General features: G+C 40.3%; 1 protein-coding gene across 7 annotated transcripts in view; it reads right to left on the reverse strand.

The window, feature by feature from the left end:
- Positions 1-19,451, reverse strand: part of SPATS2L (spermatogenesis associated serine rich 2 like) — a 178,489-nt gene that overhangs the window by 157,874 nt on the left and 1,164 nt on the right. The window contains exon 1 of one of the 7 annotated variants that reach the window (XM_017876370.1): positions 17,486-17,507. The exons of 4 other annotated variants lie outside the window; for them this stretch is intronic. In XM_017876370.1, the coding sequence (XP_017731859.1) occupies positions 17,486-17,488 (3 nt within the window). In that variant the 5' untranslated portion in view covers positions 17,489-17,507. Of the gene's footprint in view, positions 1-1,973; positions 1,996-17,485; positions 17,508-19,451 lie in introns of those variants that run through there. 2 more of the 7 variants (XM_017876396.1, XM_017876412.1) reach the window with 2 other exon arrangements.

Genomic DNA, 19,451 nt, shown 5'->3' on the forward strand with positions numbered 1-19,451 from the left:
GGCTCTGAAAGGGATTCCAAAATTATTTTATGCAATGGCAACATTGTTGGAATACATGCATAAACCTCAAAGAGGACAACTTTGAGGAACAATGCTATTTGTATAAATAGCTTTCTTAAGCCTAGAAAGAAAAAAGATTGAAATTTCAGTAGTGATAATCCCTAGGGTGAAGGATTACAGGTAATTTTTCTTCTTTTAATAATTTTCTGTTTTCTAAACTTTCTATAATGAGTACGTATTACTCTAACAATTTGAATTTTTTTTTTTCAATCTCAGAATATATTATGGAAAACAGCCTTTAAAAAGTGAAAAGGAGTTAGGCATGGTGGCAAGCCCTTGTAGCTCCAGCTACCTGGGAGGCTGAGGCAAGAGGATAGCTTTAGTCCAGAGTTCAAGGCTATTATGTGCTATGATTGCATCTGTGAAGAGCCCAAGACCCCATCTCTAAAAAATGTGAAAAGGCTCTGGAATCAGACAAACTTGGGTTCAAACCTCAGACTATACCCTTTCTACCTCAGTACCCTTTGATAAGTTACTTAGCAGCTGAAGTCTCACGTTTATCTGGAAAATATAAACAATAGCATGTGCCTTGAGCATCATTTTGCCTGTGAAAGGTGAATTATTTTAAGTGCTTAGCACAGAGTACGAGCCCAATAAATGGTAAGTACTCACCTAGACAACGAACACACAGAAGATAGGTGAGGCTTTTCTGATAACACATAGTAAATAAATGTGTTGGTGTTTATAAACTGATGCATCAGACTATTTGTTAATAGAAATACTGAGTTTGTAATAGGTGACTTCTAGAAATCATCAAATAGTTAAAACGTCAGAGAAAGAGTAAATAGAAATGTGATTCTACTCCACTCTCCTTCCCATTATTTGATTATAAGATTCCTACAGTCCGGCCAGGGGCAGTGGCTCACGCCTGAAATCCTAGCACTTTGGGAGGCTAAGGCAGGCAGATCAGTTGAAGCCAGGAGTTCAAGACCAGCCTGGCCAACATGGTGAAACTCCATCTCTACTAAAAATACAAAAATTAGCTGGGCGTGGTGGTGTGCACCTATAGTCCCAACTACTTGGGAGGCTGAGGCAGGAGAATTACTTGAACACAGGAGGCAGAGATTGCGGTGAGCCAAGATGGCACCACTGTACTCCAGCCTGGGTAACAGAGTGAGACTCTGTCTAAAAAAATAAAAAAATAAAAAGATTCCTACGTCCAAGACTCTTGGGTTCAGCTGTACCTGCCACTTTGCTCACATGTACCTGCTCAGAAATCCTTTGAATGGGACGGAATTTGGGAGAAGGATTAAAGCAGTTCTATTTGAGGATAGAGAAAGAAACCACAGCTATCACAATAAAAATATTTTCCATGTTGTCATTCCTTATGATTAAGAAAGCAAGATAAATTATGGAATTGCTTAAATGAGGGGTAAGGTACAAGATTACAGATTCTCTGGCTTTTCTTTTTTTTTTTTTATGGTAGCTATGTTGATGTTTTCATCCTTTTCCTCTGAAGGTAGTTCAATCAGTTAGGTTTATGATAAAATATATATACTCAACAAAATATGGCTGTTGGGGAGATGTTGCCCTTGGATATATGTTGCTGTACCTTGACTACAGCAAGAAATATTGATTTAACTGGCTTTAATATCAAGTCAGGTATTTGTTGACACATGGAAATGAAAAATATCAAAACCATGAAAAGCTTAATATATAGGTCAAATCCCATTTCAGCTCACTACAAGGGGCTCTCTAAAGTCTTCTGCTGTATTGGAATTGTGTTCTACTGATACTTGCCTAAGTTGCTGGATAACAGAGATTTTCATTATAATGGAATTTGCCACACAAATGGATATTAGTATAGATTTTTATGTAGTACAATTTATTGTATAGAAAGTACAACAGAAAAAAATTAATTGCGTCTTCAGCTCTCCCTTCTCTCAACTCTGGAGACATATCTTGCTTCTTACCTAAGGCATGCACATTCTTTCCTTTCAAGACCTGATTCCCCTTTGTTCCTCTCACAGTGCCTGGTACAGAGGAGACACTCAGGAAATAGCTGATGAACTCAATGAAAGCTTTGGTACCAAAGCAAAGAAGGGAAATTCAGAATAGTTTCCTGTGTCGAAGGAGAAATAAAATTTAGAAATTGATTCCAAATAAGAATAGCAAGTAGGTTGACCCTCACCACCTGGCATGCTCAGAGAATCCTGGGACCAGTGGGCCTTGGGTGGGCGCCCTACTGCTAAGCAGTCATAGAGGCTTGTCTAAAATGTCCAGCACTTAGCTCATACACTTCCATCCCTCAGGAACTCCACAGAGACATTTCAATCATTAATTGCCTGAAACACCTTCAAGGTCCTACAGTATAGTCCAAGCAAGAGTGGTCAATGAGCAAATCCTGTTGTCGTAAGGGACTAAGATAAAGGGCGACTCATCATGACTATCTGGGAGGCCATAAAAGCCAGGGAGGCCAGAACACAGCAGACCAGGAAAAGGGAGTCAGAGCAGCCCCAGAGTTGGGATTTACTCTCTTGCGGTCAGACCCAGAAGCAGTTTCTGAGCCCTTCACTTCATCACCAGCACTGGGGGGGAAGAACCAAGAGAGACCTCCAAAAAGCTTTGCACGGACACTACCCAGTGTCAAAGTTCCCAAATTCCCATTCCCTTTCCTTCTCCCCTCCAGCACTGGGATTACTTTAATAATAAAAGAGTTGCCTATAGTTTTCTGTAATGCAATCTTCTGAAATATTTTTTCTACCTTATATTCTTTTTCTTCGAGCCTTTCTTATTGAAGGGTAAAATATGCATCGAATACCAGTTTTGTTTCTATTTTAGAATAACACAATAGATCTAAATGCCTATTACTAAAAAGGTGTTTACTGTGATCAAAGGAACCACCTATTGAAGTCAAAAGGCCCCCCTCCCTCATTAGAGGAATATGCCCTGGATGTGAGCATCCAAACTCTGAGAGACTCTAAGCTAGGCACCAGCGGTTTCCAGGGCAGAAAAAGGGTCTGTCTCATTATTACTGGATAAAGTCTAAGCAAAGAGTTAGAAGGGTCTAGTGAGGTTAGCCCCAGGAGTCATATATTTCTATATATATCTTACAAATATTTCCATGCTTCATTTGAAAATATTTTAAATAGTAAATTGGCTCATGTTTGAGGGGGATGACCTGTAGTCATTAATTAATAACTTAGAAACAAATCATAAGGAGACTTGTGGGTGAAGCAATGGTTTGCTCAATACATCTGACCCTCCAAATGAGCTCCGACTATGTAGTAGTCATTATCTCCATTTGAAAGCTGAGGACACTCAGGGATAGGAAAGTTGTTTGCCCAGGGGTAGACAGCTACCACACAATGGAGCCATGCTGTAAATCCAACCTGCAGATCTCATAGCTAATTCTCTGTTCACAGTTCTAACTATTCACTAGTTGCATAGTAAGCTCAAATTTAACTTGCTAGTACCAACATGCCAAGTTGCTGGTCATGTTCTGTCGAGATTGGAAGGCTTTTTGGCCTTGGGGCCATGAGTGACACTGTTTCTCCCTTGCAAAAACTAAAATGACTGAAGGAAAATCAGAATAATCCTAAGACAAAATGAGCAAGCTCAAAGGCTATAAAATTCAAGATCTCAAAATCAAAGATAGCTTTCTTGACAACAGTTGGTTATAAACTCTGCAACAAAGTACCTCTCAGATCTGAAATATTACTCCTAGAGCTGGGTTTTTCCCCCATTTTACTAAGAATTGAAACCCACAAAATGACAAACCAGGATTACCCTATTAAAAGACAACTTCAATTGCTCCTTTGTTCTAAGAAACTGTGTGTTAGGTACTGACTGGCAATACCTGTACCTTGATCTTCACATTAATTATGCATTTTTCCTACAAAATTGGCTGCCACAGTACACACTGTAAGTCAGATTTGAGAGCTGCCAAGAGAAATGTTCCGAATGGCTGACTTTTTAAAGACAACTTGTCAGTTCACCAAATAATTCTTTGGGGGCTTATCCTAGTATACTTCATCTCTCATATATCTATACTTATACCTACAGCAATTATTACAGCACTTTCCTGATGTATCAGCTTACAGCTAAGGCTAAAGAGGTATTTTTTTTCCATTCAACCCCTAATATACAAGTAATGAAACGTACAATTCCTTTGACAGCATCAATTTACTTTGGCTGTTGTTACTGCTTAATTCCTAAACTGACTTACATGAAATACCCAGATTCCTAGGGAGATAGTGATTCTGGCTTAGTCCGTACAACTAAAACAAAGAAGAGTTTTATATTATCAACTCAATAAATATTTTCTTCCTTGAGGTTTCTTTTCATCAAATAATCATATCAATGCTTCATTTCCTTTAGTTAACACCTTATTTTAATGAGGCTTGATTCCAAAACATATAAGAATACACACACGCAAGAGGTACTATATTGAGTAAGTCAAGCATTCCAGCCAAGTATCCTATCTTTCATGTGGCACCAAGTGACATTTTGTAGAAGGCACAATGCTAACTATTCATTCGGCAAGCCTCAAAAAGATAGGCATGAACTACATGCCAGAATGGAAAAAGTGCAAGCTTTGAAATCTGACACTGGCTTCAAACACCATCTCTACCACCACTATCTCTCCGTGACCTTGAGCAAATGACTTATCTTCCCTCAGAGCTCTGTCATCTGAAAAATGGGCGTAACAGACTTACCTCAAAGGGGTTGTGAAAGTTAAAAGAGAATTTTGTTGTAAAGAACATGGCATATAACCTGGAACATTAATAGACACTAAAGAATTGTCAGGTTTTTTCTGCCTCTCCATAAAATGCGATTAGTAATTCATTTTGAATTTGTTGTCTATTCACAAAACATAATGTAAAGGATATTAGCTGTGGTGTTCTTTGTGATCACAGTGAATTAAAAATTGTTTATCCATAGAATAACATTAAAGTATATTCATATACTGAAATTTATGCAATCATTCTAAATATTTTCAAATAATATTTTATGACAAGGAAATTTTACTCCAGAATTTAAGTGAAGAAAGCAGAAAAGAAAACCTGCATAATAAAAATAGTTCACATTTGCTGAGCATATGCTATGGGCCAAGAACCATACTATGTACTTTATTTGTATTATCTTATTAATTTTTACAATAAACTTACTAGGTATATAGTATTATTATCCCCATTTTATAGAAGTAGAAATTAAGGTTTGGAGAGTTAAGGAATTCATAATCACTACATAAGTTGTATAGCCAGGGTTGAAATCTCCAAGTGCCTGATTCCAAAGCTCTTTACTGACTATGTCATGCTGATTTTTCAGTACAAACCTCCTGGGTCCACCAAGAGCTAGTTTAAAACACATAAATATACACATGTACATACACTCACAACCTCACACAAATGCACATCTGAAAGGGAAACCCCAAATGCTAACAGTGACAATCTCTCAGAGGTGAAATTTTAGTTGACTTTTAATTAATTTTTTATCCATTTCAGTAGTTTCGACATCCAGAGAGTATGTATTATTTTAACATCAGATTTTTTTTTCAAAAGAAGGTGCATGAAAGCACTTTGAAAATATAAAGTATGAAACAAACACTAGTATTTTTATGAAGCAATCATTTATTCCTTGATATATTATTATAGATTTGTGTTTCTTAAGAATACTACTGTTTTAAATTGCTTTTTTTCCATCTAGTCCAAGGCAGACAACACGCTTTTTAAAAACTATTTTGTACATAAGTACAATAAAATATAGCACAGAAAGCACCATATGTGTTACTTGACAGATATTTGACATTAATATGAGAGTCAAAGAATTTGTGTGGGAGGAAAAATAAACCTCTTTTCAAATAACACAGAATTTTCAGCTTAGTGAAAACACATCCATTAGTGACACAATGCCATCAGAGCTCTCTCTGTCATGGTCACGTCAGCGATACTGTCATGGAGCCATCTACACAGGCTGGCATGCTGTTTGGACATGCCTCAGCCTGATGATTCTCTGTCCCAGGAGGTGAGAATATCATGATGTGTTGGAGTGACACCTATGGAGTAATTTCCTATCACCCCACCAATTCTTTTTAAGAGTAATGATTCTGTGAAGAGAATAGAATGATGTATTACATAGCAATTCCTTTGAACCAAACAAGTTCATATGAGTTGAAATGATAGGTGAAGTTTGATTTTATTTTACAAAATTATTTTCTCTTAGATACATGAAAATAAGGTGATTTACATATGCTTTTCCAAGAAATTTTCAAAAGAAAATTAATGCAATCTAAAATTACTCTCATGAATCTTATTCTTTATCATAGGCGTTCTACTGAGTGGCAATAAGTGGACCAATAATGATTTCATTACTAAGGCATTTGACTAAGACTTTCCCTGACTCTATGCTCTTGGACAAGAAAGTAAACATAAGTGAAAGACTGTCAAGCTAGTTAAAAAAAAAAAAAATTCACATACTGATGTTCATAATTCTCTTGTAGAATGTCACAGGGCTCTGCCTTTGGCCTATCTTGGTCAAATATCAACGACAAAGTAACATTTCCAAGTGTGCAATTGATAAGTATGTAAAAGTCTAACATCACTAATATATTGAATTTAAAAATTTTAGAATTCAAAGCCATCTTGATAAAGAGGAAAAATAATTTGACAAAAGAGACAAAATGTAGGATAAATGTATGTAAAGTCCTCTAAGTAGGCACACATGATTCACTGCTCAAGTAAAGAACAAAGGAGACCTGGCTTTGTAGTAGTTGTTAAGAAAAAAAGCTTGTAAGTTTTCTTTAGCTTCGTGTATGAACAATGTGCTGCTCCCGATTTACAAGTAAGGCCCACACAGTATTTGACCAGATTAATAAAAGAAGGGTGCCCTGATCAAGGGAGTGAATAGCAGCCTAGTGTTTTCTCCCGTTCAGAGTACTCAGTCAGGAGTAGGCTGTTGCATTCAAGATGCCGCTTGTTTTTTTGTTTTGTTTTGTTTTGAGGTGGGGACTTGTTCTGTCGTCTAGGCCGGAGTGCTGGAGTGCAGTGGCGCAATCTTGGCTCACCGCAACCTCCACCTTCGGGGTTCAAGTGATTTTCCTGCCTCAGCCTCCTGAGTAGCTGGGACTACAGGCATGTGCCACCACGCTCAGCTAATTTTTGTATTTTTAGCAGAGATGGGGTTTTGCCATATTGGCCTGGCTGGTCTCAAACTCCTGACTTCAAGTGATAGCCCCACCTCGGCCTTCAAAGTGTTGGGATTACAGGTGTGAGCCACAACATCTGGCCAGATGCCTCACTTTTAAGATGGCATTGACAGAGTGGTGGGTGCCCAGAGGAATGTTAACAGGATGAGAACTATCAGTTAAGAGAACTAGAACTGCATAGCCCTGAAAGGAGAAGACTTCGAGAAGGAGATACAATAGCTATGGTCAAATATTTGAAGAGCGACCACAGAGAAGGTGCATATTTCTTCTGTGGCATCCAAAGTGCAGATGGAAGACCAATAGGGAAGCTGCAGGGAGGCAGGCTTCAGTGCACCACTGGGAAGAGGTTTTACAAATATCTGTGTCCACCTGTGCTTGAGGAAGTATTGGTCCAATCACAAATAACACGAAGTCCAAATCGAAAGGGACTTAAGGTCCAGCAGCATTGCAGACTACTGTCATTAGCATTACTTGGCATCATAAAATGTTGACCAAAACTCCTCATTCTTGGCTGGTTCAAATGGCAACTGGGATAATGTGGAAAGAATTCCTGCATTTGGTGGGATGTTAGACCACAGTATCCATTTTCTGTTTCCAATGCCTGCTTTCTACATGTCTAATTTCTTATCAGTGAGTTTCATGAAGATACTCCTAGTACATACCTATAAGTAATATCTAAATATGCTTCACCTTAATAAATGAGGGGGAAGAAAATGTAAATTTAAATGCAATCTAGGAGAGTCCAGAAGGTGAAATTCTACAAAAGTTTGGAAATTATAAATTAGCGTTGCCATGGAAACCTTAGTTGATATCATCCACTGCAACTGAAACAGTTCTTGTTCAGGGAGTACCAGAACAATGAATGAGTTTATATATTCAGTGCCACAAACCAGCATTAAATAACATTTTTAGTGCCATTATTTCTAATTTTTGAGGAAGTAGATTTACATAGTCTCCTTGAGTGTTCATGATTTTGATATGGCACTAAAATCGAGGGTATGGAATTACAGTGGAGTGATCAACTGCATCAAGAGCTGAGCAAGTCACTGGAAGCTCAGTGCATGTACTGAATCCACCATTCAGATTCCACAGAGTTCTCGTTATTTAACGAGAAAGGAAAATGACCTGCCAGATCAGGACATTTGCAGTCACAGTGACTGGCATAACATCTTCCCCTTTTCCCTTAAAAGATTATAGGACGGACCACATTCCTACAATAAACACTTGTCGATCAGGGCAGTATTTGAGATCAGACTATCTGCTGTTTACAGCACTTCAACAAATGGGTTTTCTTGGCTATGTACTGGTAATCACTACAATACATGAAAGTCAGCCCACACTGAGAACAATATTGCCTCCAATCAAAATCATTCTTACCTTAGTATACTAAAGCTTTTTCCCTCTTGTAAGCAACAAAGCTACAACAAAAGAACTTCCCAAACACCCACAGCTAAGGAAAGAATGGTTCCAACAAAATAAGTGTGAAAAATCTGTCCCTGGCGTCCAATTCGTATATAAATCTTCTTTTTCAGGATATTTTAGTGGCTTTCTTCATTTGTAATCTATCAGCAAAGAATAGAAATAAAAATTTATTTTGATGGCAGTGCACCTGACTATTCAGAGATTCAAAAACCTGCTTTGTTAATTGTTATGCTATCCTGGCAGAGGATGTAAACATGCCTTTTTTCCAAGGTTTCATGTTATACCTATAATCTCAGATGGACATTTTCACAAATGCAAACCACAAGGAGGATGGGACTTAAGCAAAATGTGAAGGCAACTTCCTTCTGGTCCTTTTTCAACCTTGGCTGGGTAAAATCTGGACCCCTTGCCCCAGATTTCATATCCTCTTCCTGATCAGTCTCAGGGAAAGGTCTATAAAATTATTCAACATAAGGAGGGTGAATTGAGATATATTGAGATATGAGGGTAAGTTTGACTTACCACCTCCATAGCATTTGCATTTTAGGACCTGGTGCCAGGCACTTTATATTTTATCTTATTTAGTCATAACAAAATATAACAAAATTGTAGGCGTTACTTCACTTCATACATAAGAAAACTGGGGTTCAGAAAGATTAAATAACTTGCTCAAGTTCATATAGCCAGTAATTGCATGACTCAAAATCAGGTCTTTAAAGTGCCAAAGCCTGTCCTCTTTTTCTTCTAAATCATACTTGTCTTAGGAAACTAGAGTTTTTATAATGTAGGCTTTCACATATTGGAGAGCAAAAAAGAGAAACTTGATATTTGAAGTGCCCTTTTCAGCAGTATGGATTCTGAAATCACAACATAAAGGCGGCCACCTTTCTCATACACACATAAGAGCACTAGAGACAAAGACATGAATGTATCATAATTTAAGAAAATCAGTCCTTATCTGTCTTCCCCTCTCCTTCCAAGTTGTACAAATGGGACTCAGAGACCAACGGGACAGCAAACTAGCAAGCAAAGTTTGCTGTCAGGGGTCTGGAACCAGGGAAAAGCCAAGCTCCAGGCAAGTTATTCAATTCTAAATATCTATTCGGTTTCCTGACCCCTGCTGGTAGTTCTCAGTACTAAAGAGGCCTAGAAGGGAGTAGCAGTGGTCCACCCCTAGGGACACTACTGTCCCAAGAAGGCTTGGAGAAACGTAACAGGACCCTCACCTAAGACAACTTGGGGTCCCTCCACAAGAACACAAATCCAGGACTTGGGAATGTAGGAGACAAGGTGGAACCCAGCACAAAAGTGGAAACTCATTTACCCAAGAACGAGACTGAGTTATGGCTACCTGGCTAAACTACCTGGACAAGGCAAACTGCAAGGTCGATCTGCTAAGTCGCTAAGGTTCAGATGAAAGGAAGCTGTATTCCCTCTGGAAAGGGCCTAAACTGGTCCTAGATCCTGCAAATGAGGGAGAAATAATCACATCAAGGTAGTCACCACTCAGGCCATTTTCTATAATATAGGACTTTCAAACTTTTGTTTTTAGCACAAGAACCTTTGCCCCTAACAAAATCTTATACAAAATGCCTACTCATTCAGCAAATAAAAACAGCTGCCCAGGTTGAAACCAACAGAGGAAGTTCTTCTCAGAATTTAAGAGTCCAACAGACTATAGCAGGCAAACCACCATGAGAGAAGACACTGAGTCACACTGCCTATCAGATTTCACTGGAATCTAATCCTACTGGATTGTCCTCTTGATAGTCACAGTTTCTTCCCATCAAATCTTCCAGGAGGGTTTCCCCTTCCTGATCCAACCTGATAAGATCTGGTTTCCTACCAAAGGTTGGCTTTTGCACCGTGAACATATAAAGCTCTGCATATTTTTTTTTTTTTTTTGAGATGGAGTCTCTCACTGTCGCCCAGACTGCAGTGCAGTGGCGTGATCTCGGCTCACTGCAAGCTTCGTCTCCTGGGTTCACGCCATTCTCTTGCCTCAGCCTCCCGAGTAGCTGGGACTACAGGCACCCACCAACATGCCTGGCTCATTTTTTTTTTTGTATTTTTAGTAGAGATGGGGTTTCATCGTGTTAGCCAGACGCTCTGCATATCTCTTAAGGCAACACGTGCTATCTTCCAGGTCTTTCTGACAGCCCATATGCCCTTCCCTCAAAGCTCTTCAGACCAACTCATCCACAGATTACTGCCCTCAGTGTCTTAAGGCATAGCTAATTTCTGTACAGCCCTTATCAGCCTGGGGCACATCATTTTGTTTGACGCACAATGACTGTATGGTGTGCATATTTTTCAGACTCCAGATTCACTGATTCATTAACTTGTTCAGGATCCTACAGCCAGACAGTAGGGAAGCTGGGACTTAGCCCACTAGGAAGAATCAATGGCAGGATGGGGAATATCAGAGACCTGGCTCTCAAGGTTTCAGCTGGTGCCTCACAAGTAGGCGGCTTCCAAGGAATGTGACTCCACTTTCCCTTCCCTTGTTCCTCCTGTCTACCTCAAATCCTTCTTCTACCACACCACGAGAATTCCTGCCTCCCACTCCTGATGATGGCTGGGTGGGCCTGCTGAGACAGATGTGCTTTAATAGTGCTTTCCACACTATGCCCACTGTACATATAACTCCTGGCTGTAGTGTTCAGAATCTGTCTCTCCAATTCTGAATCTTATCCAAACATTTCATACCTCTGGATTGAAAAAATGAGCAACTGCTACTTCTCTATGCCAATAGGACTGACTTAATCACTCAAAAAGCTCACGGGCTTGGCTCGTACAGGATGCATCTCCTGGGAATGACATGTTCCCTAACAATGCTGTCCAAAAGAACTATAATGTGAGCACACAGGTGATGTTTAATTTTCTAGTAATTATATTTTATTTTATTATTTTTTCTTTATGTCACATGTTAACATCCACGAAGTAATCACATTTTAAAAAATAAAAAATATGTGAAATTAATTTTAGTAATATATTTTGTTTAACCCACTGTATCAAAACTATTGCTGTTTCAACATGTAGTCAATATTAAAATTTGTTAAAGGAGAAATTTTACATTTTTTATATAGTCTCAAATCATGGTGTATTTTACACTTACACACATCTCAACTTGGACTAGCTGTATTTCCAGCGCCCAATAGCCACGTGTAGCTAGTGGCTACAGTACTGAACAGCAGGTCTATCATCTCGCCTCTGTTCCCATCCCTCCTATCATTTATTTCCTTTAGTGGAGATGCTATGGGCAGGGGCAGACAGTAGGGACCAGGATCATTAGAGGAGACTGACACATATCTGAAGGGAAGGCCCACATCACAAAGAAGCTTTCCTGCCATACCAGGGAGCTTAGATTTTAACCTGAAGATGCAGAAACTCTTCTGAAGGATTTTAAGCAGTGGAGTGTCATAATCAGATTTGCCTTTCAGAAAGGCAGCAGTGTGAGGAACAAACTGGAGACAGGCCAGGCAGAAGCCAGAGAGACCAGTTGTGAGGCTACTGCAATAATCCTCAAGAGAAGGGATGAGGGCCCGAACCACGGCAGTAATAAAGGTTATGATACAGGGAGAAAAGGGCAGATTCAAGAGAATCTGAAAAGACAGTCTCTATATAAAATGTAGAGGCTGAAGAAGGCAAAGAAGTTGTCCTAGGTTTTAAACTTGGTGAAGCAGATTTCATTCATTGAGATAGAAAACACAGGAGTATACTGGATTGAAGTTGGGGAAGTGATGTTTTGAACTTGTTGAGTTAAAGATACTTGGAACACATGTCAGATAAGATTTCAAGGCTGGAGATGCAGATTTCCAATGGAATCAATGGCATATAGGTGGCAGTAGAAGAAAACAGAAGATGTGCTGCCACGGGGCAAATGTGGAGAGGGCTGAGGGCTCAACTGTAGGGGATGCTACGGTTTGAGAAGAAGGGAGGACAGTAAAGAGAAGTCCAAATACACAGCAGCTGGACAAGAAAGAAAATTAGGAGAAACGGATAACTCAGAAAACAGGTGGGCAACATTTTAAGAATGTTGTGACTATCAACATTTTAGATAATGGTGGTCCATTATCTAGACAGAGGTGGTCATTAGGAGAGGACAGGAGTGTAGGGGGTTGAAGATGAAAGGAAGGTGGCGAGGTGCAGGATGTGTATGAGGACCTGAACTTCAAGGAGCTGCCTGCTAAGACCAGGAATAAGGAAACATACCCAAACCTAAAAAGAAGCGACCAAAGGCATTCATCACTTTCTGTTTTTATAAAGAATAAGACGTACGTATGTTTATAGGCTGGAAGAAAAGGATAATTGAGACCCTGAAGAAAAGACAATGAAGCAAGATCCCCGAGGAAGCAAGAGGGATTAGTCTCAGACTGGAATAAGGGAGAGGAAGAAAAGGAGTGGGAAGAGAGCCTGCCATTTATAAGGTACACAGATCACCACTGCAAAACCATTTTTCCTTAATTAGAAACATAAATGTAATATAGCTATCCGTGAAGGCTTTCTCTTTCTTTAATAGTACTACTTATCATGTATAAAATCAAATAAATGCTGAGCATGGGAAGAAGTCACTAGAGCTCCAGACCTGTGGTCTTGGTAGATTACCAAGCCTTTCACACACCTTCAAACTATGCCTAAACATCACCTCAGGTGATACTCATCACCTGCAGAGCCACAGGGGTTGTTGACAGCTAGTAGCCTCTCTGACTTGTTGGTTTCTGTGAAGACTGATAGGTAAATATTTTCAGTGTCACCATGTGTTACCTCACAGGGTGGTGTCAGAAAAAGCAGGGCCTGGGTTTCAGACACCAGATTCATCTGCCAATTATCAACTCTGCAGACTCAATCAAGTTATGTAACTTCCCTGAGCTTCAGTTTCCCTGTCCAATAAGGATATATAATCCTTACCTTCCAAGATTCCTTTGAGGTTTAAATAAGATGATAAGATGATCAATAAGTGATAACTATGATGATGATGACTGTATTCACTTTGTTCTGAATCTCTAGGAACTGGATGCTGATACTGAATTAGTACTTTGCAATAGCTAGCATCTTGATCCCTAAGGTGAATTAAAGAATCAATCCTAGTGTTAGGAAGGAAACTTGAAAATCCATAAGGCCACCTAACGTTTGCATCCTTTCTTCATCTCAGTGCATATGCAGTTTCTGCCTGCAAACTGCCTGGGCTTTATACCTGCTCTACAAATTACTAGCTACTCAACCTTTCTAGGCTTCAGTTTTGCTCTTCAGTAAAACTGGAGTAACAGGAGCATGTACTTCATAGCACTGTTTCAAGAATAAAGGAGAGAATGCACATAATCAAATAAGATATTGCCTGGTATAGGCTATGCTTATTTATACATGTTTAGTGATGGGGGCCTATCACCTCCTGAAATAGCACAATCCATAATGGTGCAACTTCCCATATATTGACCCAAAATCCATATTCCTCAAACATTCCCATTGGCCCTAGCTTTACAGACCATGGGAGTAGTTCCACAAAATCAGAATGGGGGTTCTATATAACAGTATGTTTACACCTTTACTCAGCTAGGCTAGGTGCACCGCACAGTGTCCCACAGATGGCTGGCTGCTTGGGAACACAATCTCGGGTGGACCTCTCATTATTTACATTACTGTGAAAGTGTCAACCTTCAGTGGCATTTCCATAATACAGGAGGCCTTTTTGAGCATTCTGAGTGAGCTGGATGCTATCCAGGAACACACTGGTTATATTGCTTCCAAGATTTATTTTTCGCTTTGTGTCATAGTCAGTTCAGCACTTGGCACCACACGTAATTATTGCAGGTATCTATATATCCTTTAGGTTACATTATTGAACACTGCAGCCCACCAATGCTCAGAAGGCTCCTAGCTGCGTTCAACTCAGAAGCAGGAGTACTGTAAGAGTGCTGATGTAAAGCCAACAAATTGGCCCTGGAATTCACTCACATCACTCTTCCCTCATTCTTATATTCCCAATAACACTGAAATCTTATCCAGATCTTTTCAGTAATCACCTCAAACTACTGTCATTCTAAGAAGATCCCCTCCACTCTCCAACAGAAGAAGATTTTTTTCCCTTCTGTGCTCTGTTAGACCTTTGTTTCTGGGATACATCTGTTATTTTTCCTGCTAGGCTATAAACTCCTTCCCAGCAGAAACAGTGCCTTGTACAAAATTCTTACTAAAGAATTAAATTTGGTCCTGAATACAATGGGATGTGGTAGACTCTTCCCTACATCACCTTTCACCCTCAGATACGTGCCCAGATATACTTTTTTTAATCTACAAGGATGCTTTTAAATGAAAAACTTGAGCAGCCTGCAATAAATACAGTCTGAAATTTTAGAGCCAATTAGCTGAACTTTTATATAACTGATAACTTTAGCCTAATTGTTTGACGTATAAAATACTGGCATAAAGCCTGAATGCTTTTTTTGCTCAGTACTGGGGCCCATCACTCCACCTTAAAATAACTACAGGCTTCTTAATTCCAACTCACAACTGCCAGACTCCATCATTACCCCAACTCTGGGAAATGCCGAGTCCTCAGAATTCTCACAGCTCATGAATGGAGAAGCTGATTAGAACCACTGAAGAAAAATGGGGAAAAAAACCCTTGACAGACGCCTCCTTCAAATGCCTGTCCCTTTTATCCAATGTCAACATGAATTTCTAAGTTAACAAATATTTACTGAGGTCATGACTATGTGTCAGGCTGTGAGTTAGGCTCTGAGGACCCAATGGTGAACAGTACAGAGTCAATATCAAAGCCCATCATTTTTTAAAAATCATTCTTACATTTATTCATTTTATGGGTGTATTTATCAAGTGCTTCCTATGGCCAGGGCCTGTAGACAGAATAAAAGGCACATCAATGCCCTGAAGGAACTTGCTATCTAGTTGAGAAAGCAAGAATGAAGCATGAAACAGCGTAAAAAAGGATCCGATGGTCTAGAGGAACTATGCAAACAAAAGGGCGGAAAGAACCAATGAGAGTAACATGATCAGGGCAGGCTGACTTGAAGAATGTGGTTAGGTCAGAGTGAAAAAGAAAAGAGACATTCTAAAAGGCAGGGCATGAACAAAAAAAGGACACAAGAAAATGAGCATGTCATCTTAGAAGGGCAGTGAGATCCAACTAGTAGAAACAGAAGGTTCGTGTTGGAAAGAAGTAGAAAATAATTTGGTAAGTTAATTTGGGGCAAGACTGTGAGATACACTGAAACCAAGTTGAGAGGATGAGCAATGGGGGAGGCCACGGAAAGTATTTGCACTATGGTGCAATACTAAACAATGCTAAAGTATTGTTCCCATGAAACAATCCTTGGAGAAGAGTTCTGAGGGAAGAGTTTTAGGAAGGTTGATATGGTGGAAGTGCGTAGAATGGGGAAAACTCAATTACAGAGAGACCAAGATGTAGACTATAATCATCCTAGAAACAGTGATGGCTGACGGCCTCCTATCCGATTGGGGAGAGTGAAGAATGAAAAGCTCACGGGCTTGGCTTGTACAGCATGCATCTCCTGGGAATGAGATGTCCCCTAACAATGCTGTCCAGGGGTGGCTCATAAACAGGAAGAGTTAACAGGACCTGACACACAGTTTCACAGAGGCAGTGAGAGAGAGAAGAGTCAGCAATGGTTCCTACATCTCCAGTCTGGGTGATGAAGAGAATGCTAAACAGATCAAGAAGGGAAAGTCTTTTCATCATAAAAGAAACAAGTTTAGAGAGAATAAGAAAAGTTTGTTATCAAGCATGTAGTCTTTAGCTTGACAGCAGGACATCCACCATAAAAAGTCTATTAATTAAGCAAGCAGATAAATAGGAATGGAGTTTGGATCAGTACTAGAGACAAAGATTTGTATGATGTAAGGAAGGATAACATCACATTTTAAAATTTTGTATTAGAAAATAAAAACACTAGCTATTAAACAAAAATAATAAAAAATTATATAAGTTGTAGAGAGAAATATATCTTCATAAAACTATTTTTCTCAGCTATGATACTTAGGGGATCCTACCCATTACCACAACACTGAAGGAATAAGCTTCTGCAGAAATTCAACATATGGCCTATTTACATAACAAGCATCACAACTCCAAATGAGCCATTTTGATGTGTCAAAGAAATAACACCTTCATAGCAAGACTACTTCAAAAAAGGGAAGAAAAAAGAAAGGTTTGTTTTTCTTCTATAATTATATTTACTGGGTTTTTAACTGTTTGGAACATGAAAATCTTATTTTAATTGTGTGATTACACTTAAAGGCAAAACAGTGATGAAATGGATTAGTTGAATGTTGCACACCCATTCAGAGATCAATAAACAGACCCAATCACTTAAATCTGTCCATATGAGACATCTACTCTCACGTCCTGTGTCATGCTTGTAAAATCTACTCTTCTGTGCACAGAAATTATAACAAACATATGATTTAATTATCACAGTCAAATGACAGTAAAAGTGCTACAGAAGATGGCTAGGAAAGAAGTACTACGAAGCAGTGACGAAGCAGCACCTGTCAAGTGCACATAAAACACACTCCACTCTTGTCATACAGTGGGACAGGTGGTAGCAGCTTAGATCTTACGAAGAGCAACCTCAACTTTTTCCATCCTATCCAAACTGTAACTAGAAGTTTTTGTCCTGGCTCACTTCACAAAACGCTGATTAAAACAGTATAAAGTAATAGAATGAAGACCACCTATGCTCTTTCAACACACAACCATTCACGAATATTCACTGTGAATGATAGCACAATTCTGATCGCAGACTGAGAAGCTGACAAAAATTAGGACCCAAAGTGAGATATTTCTAAAGCTTAACTTCTGATGTAAAAGCTTACCATTTAACAGGTCCATAAAATACTTCAGACTGGCATGCAATCAAAGACTGCAACGGTGTGGCCTAAGTATTTTCTTTCCCTGATCCTTACTGGTGTGGCAGAGCAGCTTCACAAGCCCACAGATACCTCTCTCCACAATGGCCTCGTGAAAATCAGTGCATGCAGAGAAACTATTTACTGAAGACTTTCATTAGGGGGCTCCCTAAAACAAAATGAATACAAAAGGAGTCTGATCATTTTGCCTGTCTAAATGAGCACATTAAACTAAGTTGATTCTTAGAAAATCATTTAATATTTTCAGGGATTAAAGAAAGAAAATTGCCAATTAATACAGTCTTTTCCCAGATGTTCAGTTTTTACTAACGTCTTTAGCTATTCTCTGCATTCAAGTGATTGTATTTTTATGCAAATTATCTTTTGGGGCTAGTCTCTAGTTTGTGTGTCTGTGTGTGTATTTAAAGCCACACAGATACAGAATTTGACATGTTTTCTGTTCTGCTGCTCCATACAATAGGTTTTAACACAGCTTGAGCTTATTCCAAAACTCTAATTAGAAACGGCAGTATTTGCCTTGTCCAAATAGAAAACCATTCCCAAAGTTGATTTTTCCCCAGTTAAAATTCAACAAAGAATATCATACACAGATATTTTTAAACACGACAGTTACTAGATAAAACTGCCCTAACAACACATTGCTTTCTGGTTAAGCAACACAATTTCATAAGGCCTATCAAACTTTATCCAGACGGCCACTCTATTTTCAAGGTATCTTTCAAAATAATTGGTTATATCACTTGAAGTCTTTTTTCTTTATTCAGAATGAAGAGATTTCTGACTTCCTGTCCTTTTCCCTGCCATATTACATACATCTGCTTAAACTCTGGAAAACAGTACCAATCAAAGTGGTGATGAATCCTTCCTTTAAGACAAACTAAAACGATGTTAAAAAGGTTACACGACCTTACTCTTTCAAGTACTGGTATAAAACCACTTTCTCTAAACAGGTTCTCAAATTTCAGAGTTGTTTGTCTTAAAGTCTGTGGGCTTGTGAGGGGGCTGGTACATATTTTAATATTCAAATTTAAAAAATAAGCAAAGAGACTGTGTTTGAAGTTCAAGGGTTTTCACTAGTTCTCAAGCTACAAACCCTGTAATACAAAAGAAAACGTACAGAAAGAATCTTTCACGAAAGTGGCAGGTCTCCAAAACCCTGACATCTGCTAAAACCAGGATTGACGGGGGATGAGAAGCTCGTGAAGTTCACAAACACACCAACCCCGCGGGAACGCGAAACCTCCACTCGCAAAGACGCGACGCTTCCGCCGCATCCCCGCGCAGGTGAAGACTCGGTCCTTCAGCCCCGCGTGTGCGGCAGCGTGATATTCCGAGTGCGCCGGAGTCCAGCGGGAACGCCTCCCACGACACCCCCATCTCCCGCTCGGGTCCGCTGCCTGCGGACTCCGGGGTCCCCCCGCCCAGATGCGGCGGCGCGACCGCTTCATCCCGCGGCCAGGGCGCTAGGCGTCTACTCCCGCCACCCCCATCCGCCCCCGCGCAGCGCGGACGCCGACGCATCCAGCTCCCGCTGGGCGTCAGTGGCTGGGGGTTCCTTGGGGCCGTGGCCCCCGCACCCGGCTGGGATCCGAGGGCGGGGTGGTCCCAGCTGACGTGGGCTTTGCGGCTCCGGGCCAGAGAGCGTCTTGGGGGGCGGTGGGTCTCCCTCCGGCTTGGGAGGGGACGGGAGCGCCCAGGCGGGAGGAGGGCAGGAGAGGAACCGCGGTCGCGGGCGATTCAGATCCGGGGCGGGCGGGTCCACGTCGGAGCGCGGCGGCCACACGCTCGCCCGGGGAGCGCCACTGTGCGTCCCAGCCGGCGCCTCCTCCCGCTCGCCCGCGCGGGCCGGAGAAAGGAAGGACGGCGACCTTCGCGTCCGGTCCGCGCCACCAGCCCGCGTCGGCGCCGAGCG

The sequence above is a fragment of the Rhinopithecus bieti genome, unplaced genomic scaffold (genome assembly GCF_001698545.2).
Source record: "Rhinopithecus bieti isolate Rb0 unplaced genomic scaffold, ASM169854v2 scaffold_980, whole genome shotgun sequence".
Classification (NCBI taxonomy): domain Eukaryota; kingdom Metazoa; phylum Chordata; class Mammalia; order Primates; family Cercopithecidae; genus Rhinopithecus; species Rhinopithecus bieti.